The sequence below is a fragment of the Marmota marmota genome, unplaced genomic scaffold, assembly GCF_001458135.2.
Source record: "Marmota marmota marmota unplaced genomic scaffold, marMar, whole genome shotgun sequence".
Lineage (NCBI taxonomy): Eukaryota > Metazoa > Chordata > Mammalia > Rodentia > Sciuridae > Marmota > Marmota marmota.
In genome coordinates, this window is record NW_025999949.1 from 1,658,182 (window position 1) to 1,679,735 (window position 21,554).

The 21,554-nt window shown below is 31.5% G+C and overlaps 1 protein-coding gene across 14 annotated transcripts in view; it reads left to right on the forward strand.

The window, feature by feature from the left end:
• Positions 1-21,554, forward strand: part of Vps13b (vacuolar protein sorting 13 homolog B) — a 734,817-nt gene that overhangs the window by 413,963 nt on the left and 299,300 nt on the right. For 10 of the 14 annotated variants that reach the window (XM_048801898.1, XM_048801897.1, XM_048801902.1 and 7 more), the window contains 4 exons: positions 10,202-10,373; positions 10,918-11,032; positions 13,308-13,449; positions 15,822-16,230. In XM_048801898.1, coding sequence (XP_048657855.1) covers positions 10,202-10,373; positions 10,918-11,032; positions 13,308-13,449; positions 15,822-16,230 — 838 coding nt within the window. Of the gene's footprint in view, positions 1-10,201; positions 10,374-10,917; positions 11,033-12,646; positions 12,756-13,307; positions 13,450-15,821; positions 16,231-21,554 lie in introns of those variants that run through there. The other 4 variants (XR_007347142.1, XR_007347143.1, XM_048801903.1 and 1 more) reach the window with 4 other exon arrangements.

A 21,554-nucleotide genomic window follows, 5' to 3' on the forward strand; every position in this document is an offset into this window, starting at 1 on the left:
TCTAAGCATATTGTTCTGTAGAATATATATGTTAAATGATTTTATAATATCAACTAATATAATGATTAACATAAATTTAGTTTATCATGGCACATGATATAGAGAAATATTTGTTCAGTAAGCCACTACAAATATTTTATATGAATATAACTATATACAAGTTTATATTTTTAATTTGTTTTTTATCACTTTAAACCTAATTATAGTTTTTGTCAGATCTGGTATCTTAATTTCCTCAGAGTCTAATTTCACTGTTTATTGTTTTCTTAACTCTTGGTTATAGAAGATTTTTTCCATATGTCTTATAAAATTTTGTGTTGGGTGCTCTTCATCATAATTCTCATCAGAACTTTATTAGGTTCTTACATAGTGGTTGAATGCCTGTTCCTCAACAAAGTCAAATGTATTTACTTCTGTGCTATCAGTAGCTTTACACCCCTTTACTGTTTATTTCATTGCTAGAAGGTTCGTGAAACATCAGGCAGTATGAAATCAAGCCCATCAGCCTATATGTACCCCAGAGTTGAGTTTAAAAATTCTCAGGGGTAACATTTGCTCCCTACTTATATTAAGATAGATTCTGCCTTTTTCTTGGGTTTATTCTGTTTTTCTTTTTTTTTTTAAATTTCTTAAATTTGACACTTATTAATGTTACACCTTTTTAAAAAACAAAGTAAGTAAAAGACATATCTTTTATCCTTAGAAGAATTTATAATATTTCTAGTGAGGTATGAATATGTGTATACATATAATAAAAAAGGTGAACTGGGAAATTTAGCCCATAACTGAGCTGCTTTCTAGAGACAATTCTGAATTCTAAAGTGATAGAAAAAAAAATCTTGTTAATCAGATAGGTATTTATGCCATTTTAACAGTTGTCATGGATCCAAAGACCAAATTTTACCAGTATGCCACTGTACCTCAGCTATGTGAAGTTATCAAAAAGTTTGTTTGGGGAGAGTAGATGATATATAGCTTGGAGGTCAAGTGATTGCCTATCATGCATGAGGACCTGGGTTCAGTTCCCAGTACCCCAAGAAAAATTTACGTTGAGATAGGTATTTGGGAAAGTGAAACACTATATAGATTACATTCATTAAAAATTTTTATATGTATATCATCTTTACTGACAGAACAGCTCAACAATAGAAATATCATTAAAACACTTAACATTTTCATGATTCTTTTTTATGACAATTAAACAAATAAAACACACAAATACAACATATTTGTGTATTTCCCTTACACAAAAACTCACAATCTATAGGTTCTTTTGAAATTGTTATTACTACATAAAATGGTATTTTGAACCTCTGTGTTTTCAATAGTGTTAGTGAAGACAATTTAGAAAGGACATTAATTATGGATGGTTTTACTCTGTTGATGAAATTAAATCCCAATGTAGTGGTGATTTTAGTCAAACCATTTTTAAAATTTTAGCTTTTATACCTATACTTTATATAAACTGTGTGATGATGTCTTCTTTATTTCTAACAACGGTATAAGAAATAATTTTTAAACTTTAAAAAAATCTAAAGTTCTAAGTAAATGCTAAAAATACTGATTCTACCTAAAATAGAAATTGATATGTATTAACCTACCACTGTTTAAAAGCTTAATTTCTTGGCAAAATTCAATTGACATTGTTTATTGACCAAAGAATTAAAATTAATTTATTAGCAGCCTATGTTTAAAAAGAAAATCTAGCATGAGATGGTTATTTTTTAAAATATCTGTAATTGCTTAAAATACATTGACTTGCAGTTAATTATAAACTGAAACTGAGAGATTGCTTAACATCAACTGCTAAAGCAAAACTGTTTTCAGATTTTCAATTATTTAACCAACAGAATATTTTACCTCAAATTACTATTTAAATAATCCTTTAAATAGTATATTTAATTTGACCTTTTTACTCAATTATTATTGTAAGACTGTCTCATAATTATTTTTAAATATTTTCCTGGATATTGACTTTTTAAAATATATTTCTTTAAATGGGTTTATCTCTAATATTTATGGAGGAATTTCATTTAAAATATGAAAATCATGACATTTAGATTATTCTCTTTACCACTTGCATAACTGTGGAATAAACAAAGATATATCAAAGTTGGTCAAAGCAATGAAGGATATTCTGTAGCCTTCACATACCATTCAGCAAAATGTTTTGTATATAATACTTTTTCTCTTTCAAAATATTCCTATCAGAAAATGCCTCTATCTTTCATCTCTATTGGCTACTTGCTTTTTGTAAAATTTAGACAGTTTTATTGTATAAATATAACATTGTAATCTGATGTTACCCTGTATTTATTTTGCTTATTTATGCCAATTATGTATTTGGGGTGCATTTCAGAATTGTAGTTTTGATTTTTTAAAGTTTCTAATTAAAATTTGCATTCAAAAAAGTGCATAGGTGGTGGGAATGTAGTTCAGTGGCAGACCAGTTGCCTAGAATGTTTGAGGCCATGGGTTCAATCCCCAGAACTACAAAAATTTAGAAATAAAGAAAATAAATTTTAAATAAATAAAACTCATAAATTTTTAAATATTTTACTACTGAAAGTATTTTTTTCTTATTTGAGTCAGAATTATTATTTTAAAATTCTCCTGAATATGGAGATCTTACTAAAAATGATTCTAGTTTTGAAAACTACATTCTAAAAACTGTTTTAAGTAGAAGTGCTTATTTACATGATCCCTAGATAATTTATAATTTAAACTGAGTAATTTTTTTCATGCTGACATGCTGATAATGAGCACTGTACTATCCTGCATTTTAGTTTGGGTGGAGGTATAGTAGGAAATATGAGTGAAAGACTAACGTACTGAGCTTAAAAGCAGTTAATCATTTTTTACAACCCTTGCATTGAAATAGTGAGAGAAAGGTAGTGGAGACCTCAGCAGGCCACTTGTTTCTGTTGACTTAAGTACAAACAGTGGTGGAAATGTTTAGCCCTTTGGGAGATTTTGTGATTGAACAAGAATGCTGGAGTAATTTTGATAAGAGAAAGTAGCAATGTGGCCAAAATGTATGATCATTCCTGAGCTCTGAAGCAGGCCAAGGATGAATGGCTGAAGTGTTTGTTCTTCCAGATAAATCAAGATAAATCCACCTAGGAAAACAAATTCAGTATTTTGGTCAATTTGCAACAAAATGATTAAAAAAAAATTGAACTGTTTATTTTAGAACTTGGCCCAAGGAGGTGTGTGAAAAAAGTTCAGCATCTCCATTTCTGGCTCCATCTTCACTATAGATTTGGTAACAGAGCAGAAAATTAATGCAAAAACATGTTTAACAACGCCATACCAAACATTATAAATCCAAAATGGAAATTGAAACTGAATGAGGAAGTACAGAAAAGATTTTTCTCAAGAGTATTTACTAAATTTGAAGCCACAGTTTTCTTAGCATTCTTACCAAGTGTACACAGTAATGTTGAAAATTAAGGTTTTGTTGATTTGAGATGATTTTTTCTCTCTGCAGTTTTCTATTCTGGAAAATATTTTACTCAGTTTAAATTATAAATTATCTAGGGATCATATAAATAAGCACTTCTACTTAAAACAGTTTTTAGAATGTTCTTCTCAATGTTGGGAGGATTTAATTTATGCATGCTTCAGCTCTAAGAACCTATCCATAAAGAAAGGCATACTGATCACATTATGTTGTCTTTTATTTAATTTGACTTTGTTAAACAACAACAACAAAAGCATTATTTTCCAGAATTTGTGCTTTTAATTAGCTGTTGCTACATACACAGCCACCCAAAAATCTGATTTTTTTTTAATAGCTTCTCAAGTTCTAGAAATTTCAATTGTAGCAAATTAGGACTAATTTTAAAGAAGTGTTTATATGAAACCCTCACAAACTGCAGGTTGTTCTCTTTGTTTGGTAGAATTGGGTCAAGGAGTGACAAAGCTGTCTTCAAGTCAGGTTTAACCATAATTTTGTGTCACAGTCAGTCCCAAGGCTCTAATGCTTTGTTGTGCTTGGTGCCAAAGGATTTGTACAGTAAACACTTAATGTCATTCTGTGAAAGTCTTCCCCATTTGGTTTTGACTCCATCTGAAGATTTGGAAAAACTGAATTTTCTTCTGATTGAAAGATGTTGTAAAGCACTGAGGTCAGAGTAAAATCTTGATACAGGAATAAAACATACCCTTTTCTGGATGGCGTCTTTGTGGTAAAGAGCACAGTTTTGTTTGATTTTGTATGGGATTTTATTTTACTTTAAGATGTCAGGCTGATGATTTAAGAGATAAGTGACTTCTGGTCTGAAAAACTATTGATAAAAATAGTATAATTACTATATTAATTTCTCTGAAAAAATTTTAATGTATTTTTTTAGTTGTAGTTGGACACAATGCCTTTTTTTATTTATTTATGGTGCTGAGGATCAAACCCAGGGCCCTGCACTTGTTAGGCGAGCGCTCTAACTCTGAGCTACAACCCCAGCCCCAATTTCTCTAAAATTTTAGGGTTTTTTTTTTGTTACGCTATCTTAGCATAGGAAATGGATGTTGTGTTTGAGACATTCAGAGCGACAGTGAACTATTAGAGATTAAGAATGTAAATACCAAACAGAACTGCATCTGAAGTTAGATGACAAAATGAGAAGTAGGCATATCAAGTTACATAAGAATGTGAGTATCCATTTTCTTTAGAATTGGTTCTGCTTGGTGCTGATAATTATAGCTGCCAGTTATAAAATGTTTGTTATATGTAAATATGTCATTCACATTCAAGTTTGCATTTAATCTTTTTTTATTTTTTTAAATTTTAATTTGTTATATATGACAACAGAATACATTACAATTCATATTACACATATAGAGCACAATTTTTCATATCTCTGGTTGTACACAAAGTAGAGTCACATTCTTCGTGTCTTCATACATGTACTTAAGGTGATGATGACCATTCCACCATCTTTCCTACCCCCTATAGGAGTTGAGGGGGCTCCCTTCCACTCCCTCCCCCTTTGCCCTTTGCCCTATCTAGAGTTCATTTAATCCTTCCATCCTCCCACCCCTCAGTATATTCTGAATCACCATCCTTAAATCAGAGAAATCATTCAGCATTTGGTTTTTTGGGATTGGCTAATTACACTTTGCATTATATTCTCCAGCTCCATCCATTTACCTACAAATGCCATGATTTTATTCTCTTCTAATGCGAAGTAATATTCCATTGTGTATATATACCACATTTTTTTATTCATTCATCTATGGAAGGGCATCTAGAGTTGGTTCCATAATTTAGGTATTGTGAATTGTGCTGCTATAAACATTGACCAAGGAGTGGGGTAGCTGGGTCAAATGGTGGTTCCATTCCAAGTTTTCCAAGAACTCTCCGTACTGCTTTCCAGATTGGCTGCACCAATTTGCAGTCCCATCAGCAATGTATGAATGTGTGTTTTCCCCCTCATCCTTGCCAACACTTATTGTTGTTTGTATTCTTGATAGCTGCCATTCTGACTAGAGTGAGATGAAATCTTAAGAGTAGTTTTGATTTGCATTTCTCTAATTACTAGAGATGTTGAACATTTTTTCATGTATTTGTTGATTGATTGTATATCATCTTCTGACAAGTGTCTGTTCAGTTCCTTGGCCCATTTATTGATTGGTTATTTGTATTTTTTGTGTTAAGATTTTTGAATTCTTTATGTATTCTAGAAATTAGTGCTCCATCTGACTTGTGTGTGGTAAGAATTTGTTTTCAATTAGTAGGTTCTCTATTCACCTCACTGATTCTTTCTTTTGATTCTTGATATTAAAACTTGCACTATAGGATTCTTATTATGGAAGTTGGGGCTAATCCAACATGATGGAGATCTGGGCCTACTTTTTGTTCTAATAGATGTAGTATCACTAGCTTAATTCCTAGGTGCTTGATCCTCTTTGAGTTTTGTGCATGGTGAGAGATAGGAGTTTAATTTCATTTTGTTGCATATGGATTTCCAATTTTCCCAGCACCATTTGTTGCAGAGGCTATCTTTTCTCCAAAGTATGTTTTTGGCACCTTTGTCAAATATATGGTAACTGTAATTATATGGGTTAGTCTCTTTGTCCTCTATTCTATACTATTGGTCCGCCAGTCTATTTTGGTGCCAGTACCATGCTGTTTTTGTTACTATTGCTCTGTATAGTTTAATGTCTGCTATAGTAATGTCACCTGCTTCACTCTTCCTGCTAAGGATTGCTTTAGCTATTCTGGGTCTCTTATTTTTCCAGATGAATCTCATGACTGCTTTTTCTATTTCTATAAAGAATGTCATTGGGATTATGATTGGGATTGCATTGAATCTGTATAGTGCTTTTTGGTAATATGGCCATTTTGATAATATTAATTCTGCCTATCCAAGAACAAGGGAGGTCTTTCCATCCTCTAAGGTCTTTAGTTTTTTTCTCTAGTGTTCTGTAGTTTTCATTGTAGAGGTCTTTCACCTCTTTTGTTGATTCCCAAGTATTTAATTAATGTATTTATTTATGATGCTATTAAAAATGAGGGTAGTTTTCCTTGTTTCCAGTTCTTATCAGTCTATTGATCTGATGGATTACATTTATTGATTTCCATATGTTGAGCCAACCTTACATTCCTGGAATGAACACCTCTTGATCATGGTGTACTATCTTTTTGATATGTTTTTGTATTCGATTTACCAGAATTTTATTAATAATTTTTGCATCTATATTCATTAAAGATATTGGTCTGAAGTTTTCTCTTTTTTTGCTGTGTCTTTGCCTGGTTTTGGAATTCAGGTGATGTTGGCCTCATAGAATGAGTTTGGAAGTCCTCCCTCTTTTTCTATTTCTTGAAATAAATTGGAAAGTATTGGTATTAGTTATTCTTTAAAGGTCTTGTAGCACTCAGCTGTGTATCCATCCAGCCCTGGGTTTTTCTTGGTTGGTAGGCTTCTGATGGCTTCTTCTATTTTGTTGCTTGAAATTGATCTGTTTAAATTGTGTATATCATCCTGATTCAATTTGGGCAAATCATATGACTCTAGAAATTTGTCAATGCCTTTGATATTTTCTATTTTATTGGAGTACAAGTTTTCAAAATAATTTCTGATTATCTTCTGTATTTCTGTAATGTCTATTGTGATATTTCCTTTTTTATCATGTATGTAAGTAATCTGAGTTTTCTCTCTCCTCTTTATTAGCATGGCTAAGGGTCTGTCGATTTTATTTATTTTTTCAAAGAACCAACTTTTTTTTTGAGATGTAATGTTAAGTCATTTATTTGTTGACTTTTTCTTCTTTTAAGGAATGAACTCCATGCAGTGAACTTTTCTCTTAGAATTGCTTTCATAGCATCCCAGAGATTTTGATATGTTGTATCTGTGTTCTCATTCACCTCTAAAAATTTTTTAATCTCCTCCTTGATGTCTTCTGTAACCCCTTGTTCATTCAGCAGCATATTATTTTGTCTCCAGCTGTTGGAGTAGACTTTATTTCTTATTTTATCATTGATTTCTAATTTCATTCCATTATGATCTGAGAGAATGCAGGGTATTATCTCTTTTTTATATTAGCCGAGGGTTTCTTTGTGGCATAATATATGGTCTGTTTTAGAGATGGATCCATGTGCTGCTGAGAAGAAAGTGTATTCACTCATTGAAGGATCAAATATTCTCTCTATGTCAGTTTAGTCTAAGTTATTGATTGTATTATTGAGTTCTACAGTTTCTTTGTTCAGCTTTTGTTTGGAAGATCTATCTAGTAGTGAAAGAGGTGTGTTAAAGTCACCCAAAATTATTGTGTTTTGGTCCGTTTGACTCTTGAATTTGGAAGAGTTTGTTTGATGAATGTAGATGCTTCATTGTTTGGGGAATATATATTTATAATTGTTAAGTCTGTTGTTGTATGGTTCCCTTGAGCAATATGTAGTGTCCTTCTTTATCCCTTTTGATTAACTTTAGCTTGAGTCTACTTTATTTGATATGCGGATGGAAACCCCTGCTTGCTTCTGCAGCCCATGTGAGTGAAATGATTTTTCCCAAGCTTTATCTTCAGTCTGGGGATGTCTTTTCCTATAAGATGAGTCTCTTGGAGGGAGCATATTGTTGGGTCTTTTTTTTTTTTTAATCCAATCTGCTAATCTATGTCTTTTGTGTTTTTTAAATATTTTATTATTTATAGTTGGACACAATATCTTTATTTTATTTATTCTTTTAACGTTGTGCTGAGGATCAAACCCAGTGCCTCACATGTCCTAGGCAAACACTCTGCAGCTGAGCCAAAACCCAGCCCCTAGTATATGTCTTTTGATTGGTGAGTTTAGGCCAATAACATTCAGGGTTATTATTGAGACATGATTTGTATTCCCATCCATTTTTGTTTATTTCTGTAGCTCACTTTGATGTTGGGCTTCTAGACGCTGCTGGTGTCTCCAAATGTGTGCCACTTTAAAGTTGGTGGCGGCAATAGCTGAGGTAACTCTTGATAATAGTGGAAGTGCCCCAAGATGGATGGAATGTCTTATACAGATGGGCCTGAAAGGTGGGCCTTACACTGTCTTTTGAAAGTCTGCTCTCAGATTCAGCTTCTTCCAGGCCCTATCTGTGGTCAAAAGGTAGGGGCTACTGCGTGAGGAAGGTTATGATGATGTCTGCAGTGTCCCAAGATGGAAGTGGGTTAAGCTTGGGTCCCAAGGAGTGGAAAACCCAGACCTACCCTGGGCCTGGGTCCCACATATGCCTCAGTGGGCAGAGCTGGGCTGTTCCTGAGCTCCTGCAGTGGTCTGCTGGTCAGAAGAGGGCGTCTGGTGCCAGAGCCTGAGCTCTGGTGGGTGTCTGCCCCTGGCAGGATGGACCCTGCATTTAATCTTAACTGTAAGAGATTTTGTGTCATTGTAAAAAACATTTTACAAAGGAGGTGATGGACTCTGAGAAATTAAATTATTGGCCTAAAATTACACAGCTTGTTTTTGAAGTTCTTAACCTAGTAAATTATATTGCCTGCCAAACTAAATTTAATGAAGTGTACATATAACTAAAATTTAAATACATGCACATGTATGTATTTTAAACAGGCAATAAGCAGGTTATATGTGATCACTTCTCAGAGTGTATGGGTTTGGGCTCCCAAGTTTTATTTGAAGTTTCAAGTGAATAGCAAAGTTTGGGATTTCAAAACTCGAAATACTGTGTAGCTAATCCTAAAAGAACAAAACATATCAGTTAGTGATCACTGCCTCTAGCACCATCTTTTTCTTCATTTGAAACTGAAGTTCTTCAACTCCAGTTTAACTTTAAATTAAAAAGGATTTTCCACCCCACCTTGTGAGCTTCTAAGAGCTGCTGAAAAGACCAAAAAGAAATCAATAAGCCTTCAGTGGCAAGTTTGTAAGTACCCAACTTAGAACCTGATACATATTCAATATTGAGAATATATGTATCGAATTGAAAAAGCTCATGCTTTATTCTTCTACAGTTTAATCATTTAAAACATTTTAAAAATCTGTTGTCCAATCTACTAATTTTAGTGTCTCCTCATACTAAAATATGTAATATATGATGAATGTTTTGTTGTTTCTTAAACTGTGCTAATGACTTTGTTATGATGGTTCTAGATTCATTCATAAATACTCTGCATAAGAGGTCAATAGATTTTCACTGTAAAGGGTGAAATAGTAAGCATTCTAGGCTTTATGGACCATGTTATCTTTGTAGCAACTTCTGAGCTCTGCTGAAAAGCAACCATGTAAATAAAAGAGTAGATGTATCTGTGATCTAATAAAACTTCATTCTCCAAAACAGCTGGATTTGGCCAGTGTCTCTTTAGATGTCCAGTTTGTATATACCAATGTGAAATGTAAAGTAGAAAATGTTAATATTGAACATGAGGTACTGATATTTATGTTTGCTTCTTTTACAGAGGTTTGTATGGTCAGTGAACTAGTAGATCTCAGTGCTTCCATAGACCTTTACTCTCTAAGAAAATAATTGTTGATATGATCCTAACTACTTCTGGATCTTATGTATCTTTAGAGAAAACTGGAATACCATGCCTATATATTGTAACTATAAAAACAAGTACTCTATATGCTTAACATTATTAGCCTTAATATTTATATGATTACCATTAGCATGATGTAGAAGAGTTACAAATAATAATTTAAAATTATAAATTTTGTTTGTAGTTATTTTTGTTACAGATTTTTTTGTTTGTTTGTTTTTCTTTACCCCAGGGAGATTCTATTCAGGCAGGTGATGATTCACCATTCTCAGATTCTGTTACCTTGGAACAAACTACTAGTAACATTGGTGGATCGAGTGGACGGGTTAGTCTCTGGATGCAGTGGGTACTCCCCAAAATTACAATAAAGCTCTTTGCCCCAGATCCTGAAAACAAAGGCACAGGTATAGGATTGTTTTTCTTCTCTCTATTAAAAGCATCAATTATGAAGAACTTTTTTTTAAAGTAGAATTAAATTTTATTATTATCATTTATAATTAAGTAAATATTAGTTATAATTCAAGTGATTTCTATTATTAATTTTACAGTTATGTCAATATTTAAGGTTTATGTGCATATATTCTCTTTGACTGTGTAATGCCTACATTTTGCTTGTTAGTATTAAAATTTATCCTAACTGCCAGAAGGCCGTTTCACCATTGGTCATATTGATGCATTATATCATTGTTAATATATATTATAAATATCATTAACTGGTCTCAGATTTAGCACTTCAAACATTAATTGGAATTTCTCCTGTCTTGAGATAGATGCCTTATCTTAATTGTAAGGCCTGTGTTAATATTAATTTTGCATATAATTATTGAAACTTGGGTAGTCTCAGTGTCTCTGAAGTTGTCCAGTTTGCATATACCAATGTGAAATGTAAAGTAGAAAATGTTAATATTGAACATGAGGTACTGATATTTATGTTTGCTTCTTTTACAGAGGTTTGTATGGTCAGTGAACTAGAAGATCTCAGTGCTTCCATAGACGTGCAGGACGTATATACCAAAGTGAAATGTAAAATAGAGAGTTTCAATATTGATCACTATAGAAGCAGGTAAATGATAATTAATATAGGAAAACTGTATTTTCTTTGAACAAAGTCACTTTAAGAATTTTTCTTAGTTTGACTTGTTATTTTTTAAAATTACTATACATGTTCCCAGTGAGGGTTCTTAACAGATAAGCTGATTTTACTTAGTACTCATTCATTTACGTGCTATAATAATACTTTGTTTTGTAAGCTAACCTATCTGTTCGTAAATATTCTCATAGCCATATTATATGAAACAACCTGATTATACTAATAATCTCACACAGTTTTATTAAGTGTGTTATATATTTGCTGAGATGCCTGGAATACTTTGATGACTCTGGTTTTTGCTGTATTCTTTTATTCATTCTCTATATAATCTGCACTGGAATGGAGCAATTGCTCATATCTGCTAGCACTTTGAAGACTTCTTATATTACAAACCATTTATATACATGTGGTAGATATTTCTAAAATCATACTGTTCCTTCCCTAATAAATTTTCATGAAAAGTTAGATTATATGCAAATATGATTTGTTTGGAATACTAAATAATGATGGCAAAAAAGTAAATTTCTACTTAGTTGCCACAAAGCTGTAAAACAGTTTTGTCATTAGATTTTCCCAAATAAAAATGCAAATCCTTTTTGTATTTTTGGCTTTACAATTCAACTCTAAATTTTTATTTTTTTATTGAAATAGAACTCATATCACATAAAACTCACAAATGCTTTTCTAAAATATTTTAAATAACATTGTATTTTCTGTTTAATAGTAGTTTCTTTTAGAAAAGTGGATTAAAGTCCATTTATTTCAGAATTCAGAATATGGATTCATTCAACAATTTTTTTATGTTTGCCTGCAGGAACATTTTTTTCTGTACGTGTATTGATCCACTGCATATCCTAATAGCAGTCTTTTGTTTAAAGTTTCTAATTCTTTATTGAAAGCATTTGAATTCTTACCTGTTATTATATATATCATTTTGCTTATGTCAGTAATTATCAAATCTGTCACAACTGAAAAATCGTAAAATATTTCACTGGTTATATATTAGAACCTGTTATAATATTATCCTATTAAATAATGTGAAAATTATTTTTATCATATTAACAATAAATTATTAATTAGCTTTTGATGTTTAATTATTTTCTCTTCAGTGATATATATCTATATTAAAATGATCTTTGCAAATTATATTTCAATGTAATTTTTGAGCAATATAATTTCTTGATGAACAATTATTATAGTTTATCTTTGATTTATAGTTATAGTTAAGTGTATATAAATTTTATATATTTAGGTAATTTATTTATTCTTTAAATACAAATGTTTATTGAGTGTGTGTTATGTGCCAAGCTCTATGCTAAGGACTGAGGATATACTATTTGATAAAAACAGACATAGATTTCTCCCTTGTGGACCATATGTACTCTTGTGGATGAGATTCAAATTCATAATCAACCAAACAAATGAATAATTTACTGTTAAAGAATAAATACAGAATTATAAGGATGTGATGCTAATTTGTAAATGGTTTTATTGATTGCATTGTTATATTCATAGAGTCAACTTAGTGTAGTGTTGTTTACTTTTGAAGTTTTGAAATAGTTATATGTGCTCAATTTTTTAACTCAGAAAAATTGAAGAGAACAGATAAGGTGAACTTATGTTTTCCAGGCAAGGGGAAGGTTGGCAGTCAGGACATTTTGAAGGAATATTTCTACAATGCAAAGAAAAATCTGTGGTGAGACTCATTTAGTAATTATAATTTTTGAAAACATTTTAAATTGTTTATTTTTGTTTCATGCAATAGGACTAATGGTTACAAGAATTAAAGCTCGGAGTATATTCTTTTTGACATGTTCCTCCAAAATTACCTCATAAATTTAAAACTATTTATTCTTTTAATCTGCTCATGTTTTGTAACCATCTTCTTTTATAGCAATTTAGTAAATTTATCAAAAACGCAAAGGTAGGATTCCTATTATTATTTAACTTTAATGAACTATTACATTGACTTTTAGAAGCTCTTCCCTTCGTAAGTGAGTTCATACTGGATTGTCTTTTACCGTAAACTTAAAGAAGTAATTGTGGACTAAAAGCAATTATTTTTTGTTTACTTCCATTAACAATACTTTTGCAGAAGATGGTCCAGACAGAGTCCCTACCTAACTGTGGCTCAAACCTAAACCTATGCAAACTTGAGCAGAATTAAAATCTTTACAGATTTTTTTTGCTTATGGCTTTTATTGCTTTTTGTCTTTCAACCTTCTTTGCTCCTGTCCATCACTTCAAGCCTTGGGGAAGAGTGTTGGTCTTTGGGGCAATGTGGAGGTGTCTTCCTTTCCTGTACTGACAAGCTGAACAGACGCACCTTGTTGGTTCGACCCGTCAGCAAGCAGGACCCTTTCAGTAATTGCTCTGGCTTCTTTCCTTCTGTAAGAAATCATTTTAAAATTTTGATACAGAACTGCCCTTAACCAGGAACCCAGAGAAGGAATTGAACTATCCATAAAGTCAACTCTTGATTTTCATTTTTCTCTGTATCATTCACTTTGTTAAATGAACTATAAAGTGTTTTCAAATTATAGATTGGATTTCCACTGTAATCTTTCTGAATCAATTATAAATGCTTTTGTCATTCTGGGTTTGTGAAGACAAACTATTTTTACTATCAACCATAAGAAAATCAAAGTCAGATGTTAAATATAATGCTTTCAAATTGTGCACTTATCGAATGATCAAGAGTTGACCAATACTGCTTTGTCATTCCTTTTGTGACTTTGCTGAGATTACTTTTTTTTTTTTATGCCATTGTTTTCTTCTCACTGCTACTTCAAATTACCTAATTTGATGCCCTCTTGAATCTGGACAAATTTGTGTTGTCATAGACTGAGTAGAAGATGAACCATGGAGTGCATACCAGTAACTTTAGAAGTTTAAAACCTTCATTGTCTACCAGTACAACACATGTGCATATGTTCTCAAACTAATTCTTTTAAGTGATATTCTTAAAATGAATAAAATGCATGAAATTTTTAAATATTAGGAGCATATTTTCAAACAGTGTATTCTTTTAAGAATTTATTTAATCACTACAGACATAACTAGGTAATTTCTCAGCACATGTGAACTATTTATTTCCTTTTTTTCCTAGCTTATTTAAGTCATATATTTTTAACATTATAAAAATATATAAATAATTTAATTTATATACTTAATGTTTAACAGTTTATTTCCATAATAGCACATATTTTCTGATTGATTTTGAATTTTCTAGCAATCCCTATAGTACTAGAAAAAGATGCCTCTGAAATCTGGCTTTCACGTCAGTGGAAGTTCTGTTTAGATTTATTTTTCTCTTTGAATGTTCATTAGTGTCAATGAGAAAGAATTTTACTAATTTTAAATGTATTCAGAAAAAAAAATTGAAGATTCTTTTTAAAATTGATTATGTTCTCTGAATTTCTAATGATTAAGCTCCCTTTATTAGACTTTCTTTAATTGTCAATGTTTTCTAACTTTTTATCTTAAATAGTATTAAATATTAGTATTGTATGAAAGGTAATACTTCTATTTGTCCAATATCAGCTATATATTTTTTTCTATTATATTAAGGAGTTAGATATGCATTATTTTAACAAACAAAAAACCTTTTCCGCATCAATCTTAAACTTATTAAGACTGCTTATATTCAATAGGTTTAAAATATTTTTCCAAATCAAAATATTCATGCATTGAAATACCTTTTTATTCAAGATTAAAACATTACTATGGGTAAAGATTTATTGTGAGTTAAATTATTTAGATTAGTAACGACTGCTAATTTTTTAGATTAGTAATTTCTCCCTAAAATGCAGTTTAGACACCTAGAATAGATGCTGTTGCTATGGCCACTGAGGCTACACTACAGCCCTCATCATCTGTTGTTGCTGCTGGCCAGCAACATGGTGACTGATCAAACTACTAGTATTCTTTCTTACTTTACTGTGCTCCTTTTTCATTTTGAGTGTAGAGACCAAAAGAATGGGAAATCATGGAGTAGAAACAGAAAGTTGGAAACAATGGAAAATGTTCTGAGGGACAGGTTATTTCAGGGGAAAAAAAGGATTATATTTCACAATCCCTGAAGGATTAATTTTCAAGTTTGTTTTAATGACCAAATAATTAACTGGAGTACAAAAAGAGAATACATACAAAGATCAATGTTTTCTCACTTAATTGTAAAGTTTAGATTAAAAGCAAAATTAAGAGTAATAACATAACTGCATTCTTTTTTCCTCTCATTATTTGGTTTATAGGTATCAACATGAGAGGAATAGAGTAGAAAAAAGGGAGGTTTAGTAATGATGGGATGACATGGACACAGAAATATCTTGGCTTTGTTGCTTCTCACTTTTTTCTATTTTTCAGAACATATTCTCTTTCTCCCCTCCCCATTTTAGTTCCTCTCTTAATATCACTCCTGGGACTCTAACAAATAAAAAAAACTTTCTCAGGTGTTTGGAAGTTCTGTGAAATTTACTAATTCTCAAGATTTATGTTGCATAATTTGCAAAATAGGAGTCTGTGAACGATTCATTGGTTCAGGAAACAAACAAAAGAGGATTCCTGATTTCAGGCCAGTCATTCTGTTAGTCATAGAAGCTTTTACCCCATCTGTAGAATTGATCAGTTACATGTTTATGAAGAGCTGTAGGGTCTTACAAAAAAGGTCAAAATACTAAGGTCATTTTCTTCTATCAAACACTTTCCTTTTTTTTTTTTTTTTTAATGAAATGTGTATTGTGGTTTCCTTTTTCTGAAACAGACAACTACAAAACTTCTAGATGGTTCACATCAGCAGCATGGATTTCTCTCTCTGACATACACAAAAGCTGTAACAAAAAATGTTCGCCACAAGTTAACATCAAGAAATGAACGAAGAAGTTTTCATAAGTTATCTGAAGGTTTAATGGATGGTTCCCCTCATTTTCTTCATGAAATTCTTCTTTCAGCCCAAGCCTTTGATGTTGTCCTTTGTTTCCCTTTACTTAATGCCATCACAAGTATATTTCAAGAAAAACTACCAAGGTCCCAAAAAGAGAAAAGAAAATCTCCTGGTCAGCCCATGAGGACCCATACGCTGACTTCACGCAGTTTGCCTTTGATTTATATCAATACAAGTGTAATCAGAATTTTTGTTCCAAAAACGGAAGAAATGAAGTCAACTATTGAAGGTATTGTGTTCTGATTTTTTTTTGAATTTACATAATTTTATTCTAGAGACATTAGTTTTCTGTGTTTTGTTTCAACATGGGCAGCTGGTTATACTTTACAGTTTGGTGTATTTTAGAAAGAGTAAATATATTATAGTCATTCTACAGCTGTATCTTTTGAAGTTATATCAGAATATTGATTAAGTATCTGCCTCCATTAGTTAACTAGAGTAAGAAATATGAGATTTTTTTTTCCTCCAGGGCTGCTGTATACTTTCTGTCATTTGTTATGTGAAATTCAAATGTTGAGTTCTATACATCTAAGTTAACTAAAATTTTGCTTAAAAACAAAATAATGTTTCTAATAATGATGAAATGTATAAAAATTCTTATTTAAATATCTATTTGATTACTGATAATGGGAAAAATATTAGTCAATGTGTAAGGTCCCTCTGGCTTTGTGAAGCTTCTCAGTGTCATGAAATTACTGCCTTAAACTAAAATGAATTGATAATCCCACTGTCTCCATCCACAAGAGTATTTTTAAAAATTTAGTTTCCTTTATGCTATTGTTTAAAAAATGGAGAACTTGAAGGATTTTGAGAATCATTTTAGCACAATGCTTAATGGTATGAAAATTGAAGTTATACAGAATTGAGTTCAAATCTCAACTTTACCAGTTATGATTTTGACGGTCTTGAGCAAAACTGTTATCCTCATTAGTAAAATAGTGACAGTAGTACCTAACTTGATAGTAAGTTGTATTAATAAGCTTACTTTAAAATGATGAAAACATGAGCTGGTGATTATAGCACTAATCCCATACTGTGTTCTCAAAAAATCAGAGTGTTTTCATCAGAAGGTTGTCTTCCTTTTTAAAAAATACAAATGTAGAAGAATTTCACAACCACATTTACCTCATTGGCCACACTTAAGGTTCAGATAACAATCTGTTTTTACCTTGGTGGCAGTATGCTGTCTTTGTTCTTTCTTGAAGCTTTAACAAAAAGACATAATTTATATATAATAGAAATTTACTTTTCACAGTTCTGGATGCTTGGAAGTTTGGAAGTCCGGAAGTCCCAGATCAAAACGCCATCTGATTCAGTGTCTGGTGAGGGCTACTCTATTTCTCGAGAAGGTCCCTTATTGCTGGGTCCTCACGTGGCAGAAATTTAGAAGGCAAAATGGGATAAATATACCAAAGCCCTTTTTTATGAGGATGGAGCCCTCAAGGCCTAATTTGTTCCAAAGTTCTCACTACTACTACCCCTCTCCTGATCTTTCTCCTCCTCCTCCTCCTCCTTCTTCCTCTTCCTCCTCCAAAATAAGTTTATGATATTGGATCTTATAGAAAAAAGAATAATTAAAAGTAACTGAAATACAAAAATAAGAATAAACACACATACACAAACATCTCAAAATCAAAGGAAATATACCTATTTCAAAGAGTGTTTAAACTCAAAGAATAGTTTATATACACACTTGGCTTATCCACAGATTTTTATGCCGTTATCATAAACTGTGAGAAAAATTTAAAAATTAAAATGTAATAAGTTAAATTATAAGGCCCTGTTTCTTAATACCTTCATCTTTTACATCATTTTTTAATTTACAACATCTGAATTTTGGAGAGACACATACATTTCAAATCATAGTATATACCCAGCTAATGTGAATATGAGAGAGAAGTGAGAATGGATATTTGAGAAATAGGCAATAGTCTATGCCCCATAAAAATAACAGAAGTCATTTTCATTTTTTTCTTGTAGTTACTAGGTGGAGGAGGAAGACTGTGAATGGCCAGTGATTTGATGAACAACAAAGAGAAATCCCTGGCTTCATACTTTTTCTTCTCAGAATCTAATTGTGTCTCTTTTTCTGTCTACCATGGACAGATGATCTTAATTAGTGAAGGTATCCTGACTAATATTATCAATAATTAAAATTTATTAAAAAATGATTCTTTGCAGTTACAAATATATGCAGAACTTTTTAGTCTTTAATTATCTGAATTCTAAAGTAAAATTCAATATATCACACGTATAAATTCTTAATATGTACTAGTTCCTACTTTTTATATCTATTTTTTTCTTAAACTGGTTATTTTTTCTTAAAACTGGTTACTTTGAGATGTGAAATTACTCTTCTCTGAATTTGCTATATTGTGAAAGTATTATAAAGTTACTTTCATATGTTCAGATAGTTAGTAAAAACATATGAATGGCAAAGAATGAAGAGTCTTTATTGTGCAGTTTCAATTGATGAAAGAGACAACCTGCTAGCCAGGAAAGTAAATATTGCATGTTCATTGCAGAGGTGATGATGTTTGTGCTTTTTCCTGTGGTTACCTTTTATTATGTGAATATATAATGAATATTTAGAGAATGTAGTTTACATTGAAGTTAGAGGTTTAAAAAAAGAAAAATATACATTTTTTTACACACGATAATTCTTTCAGGACCACAGTTTACAAGTTTGAATAACATTTCCTTGTAACAATAGAAGAGACATGGACATAAAAGTTTGCTGAGGTTATCAAATCATTTTTTTATTTTGCAGCTGAAAATTTGAGCAAAATTAACCATGGAAACAGAAGTAAATATGACTTTGAGTAGAAAATTTATCATTATTTTGATAAAAGATTCTAGGATTGTCCATTAATTAAAAAAATAGAGCATCAGGTTGCAGTATGTGTAGGTATTTTTCATTAAACTAAAATTATAGAAATTTTATATTTAGAGAAAAAAATTATCTATATTATAAAAATCCTAAATATAATATTTGCAATGATTGAGGGTATTGTTATTATTTAGTACTGGGGATTGAACCCAGGAGTACTTAGCCACTGAGCCACATACCTAGCCTTTTTTATTTTTTATTTAGAGACAAGGTCTCCCTAAGTTGCTTAAGGCCTTGCTAATTTGCTGAGGCTGGCATGGAACCTATGATCCTTGTGCTCAAGCTTCCCAAATCTCTAGGAATACAGGCATTTGCCACCATGCCCAGATGAGGTTATTACTTTTTATAAATGTCTCTCTGGTTGATATAAAGCATTCATTTTCCTAGTTTGAGTTAGTTCTTACATTTTGTTTACAATCAGATGTTAGTAAGCTTTTAGATCTCTGAAAATTTCTCAGTTTATATTTTATGTTCTCCATTCCATAGTTGTATAAATTTCAGGTGAACATAAATAACTGGTAAGCTCAAAATTTTATTCAAACAAGAAAATAATATTTTGGGGTAAGAGTTTGTTATTAGAAAGACATGGAAACACTATCAAAGAAACAGAAAATAGTGAGAGGCATAGAGACAGAAAAGCAAGTAAGGCAACATACTAATTGTGTTAACTTTTTATAAAAATATAAATGTTCATGATTTACAAGTGATCCTCAATTTTATGATTTGTTTGGTTTCTGAATAATAATTTCATGCTAACTGACTCTAAATTGAATCCTTTTTCCCATAATATGTCCTGCAATGTTTTAATTTATATTTTCTCTCCTTTTTATTCTTTTTTTGTTCTGGGGATTTAAGGAAGGGCCTCACATATGCTATGAACATAGTCTACCACTGTTCTACACCCCTACTTCCATAGGATTTCTTTCTAGAAACTCTTTTCACACTACAAATTACCAATATTGTTCACAAATATATGTGTTGAAATATAGACCAAATGCATATGCTTCATTATCTATTTATTTAATTTTAAAACTGGGCCAAGAATACAAAACAGTAAGTTGATTTTTCTGCATGACCCAGCCTGGCTGAGATTTTTAATATATGGTTCCAGTTGTATTTTTACTGGTAAATCTTCCTGAATCAGATATGGCTATTCTTCAATGTGGGCATTTCATCCATATCCAAAATTTGCTCAGTTTCTTAGGATATTTTATATAGTTGATGTGATGTACTGAATAATTCTTTAAAATCTTCAGTGTTTTACAGTGGAGGAGACATTTTCACAATAAACTGCTCTTTTGCTTCAGTTAGATCTTCATTGTGGAGCTCATGTAAATGAGCTTATGTGTGCAAGATACCTACATGGCCAACTTGTTTGCACCGTCCATGTCAGTATTTGTCACCACTCTGACATGGTCATCTTTAGAAGGAACTTATTTATAATGATTATTGTTACCTTCCAGGGCAGAGTTTGCCTGTAAATAACTATAAAAAGTCTTGACCATTGATTTGTAAACCATTTTTCCCCTCTGTTTTTTTTTTTTTTTGGTGTGTGTGTGTGTGTGTGTGTGTGTGTGTTAAAATATACATAAGATAAAATGTATGTTAACCATTATTGAGTGAATAATTTCATCATATTAATTACATTTACATTTTGGGCAATCATTACCACTATCCATTTCCAAAATGTTTTTGCCACCACAAGATGAAGGTCTGTACTCATTAAGCAGTAACTTCCGAAGTCCCCGATCACCTCTAATCTATTTTCTGTCTCTGTGGTTTTGCCAAATCTGGAGATTTAAAGAAATGGAATCATACATTTTTCTTTTTTAAATCTACCTTGTTATCATAATGTTTTTAGGCTTCACCTAATTTGTAACATATATGAGAATGTCATTTATTTTGTGCTTAAATCATATTGTTTTGTATGGATATATATCACATTTTGTTTATCCATCCATCTGTTGAACACTTGGGTCATTCCTACCTTTTCGTTGGCTAATGTGAGTAATTCTGCTAATGAACACTGAGATTCAAGTGTCTGTGGGAATCCTTGTTTTCAGTTCTTGTAGGCTTATACTCAAGAGAGGAATTTTTGGATCATATGATAATTCTATGTTTAAAATCTATATTTTTGAGGCACCACCAATCTGTGTGGCAGTTTAAATACAGCAGAATTCATTCTATTCTCTGACATGTGAGTGTCAGCAGGAAAAGCATGGAACCCCAATCCTAGCAGTTGTGCCCCTCTGTGCTGGGCATTTCGTGGTGAGGCAGAGGTTAGAAGTTCATAGTTTAACTCCAGTTTTATTTTTCTGTGATACTTACCCAAGGCTTATTGAAACAGGTTATGTACTTCATTGTTATAATTGTGTACATGTCAGAAGAAATAGGAATAGGAATATTTGAGTAAAGGAAAGAAACCAACTTTATTTCCTCTATGTATTTTGTGTTTTATTTAATTTTGTCTTTTGTTTTTTACTTATTATGTTCTAATCATTAACTAATGCTACATATCACATAATTTTTATTTTTGTTGGTTTTAAATTTTCATTGGACTGGTATAACTAGTGAAATTATAAATTAATTGTAACTGCAAAAATAATTCTGGATTTTGGCCTTGTTATTTTTAAACTTTTTTTTGTCCCCCCCCCCCCCTTTTT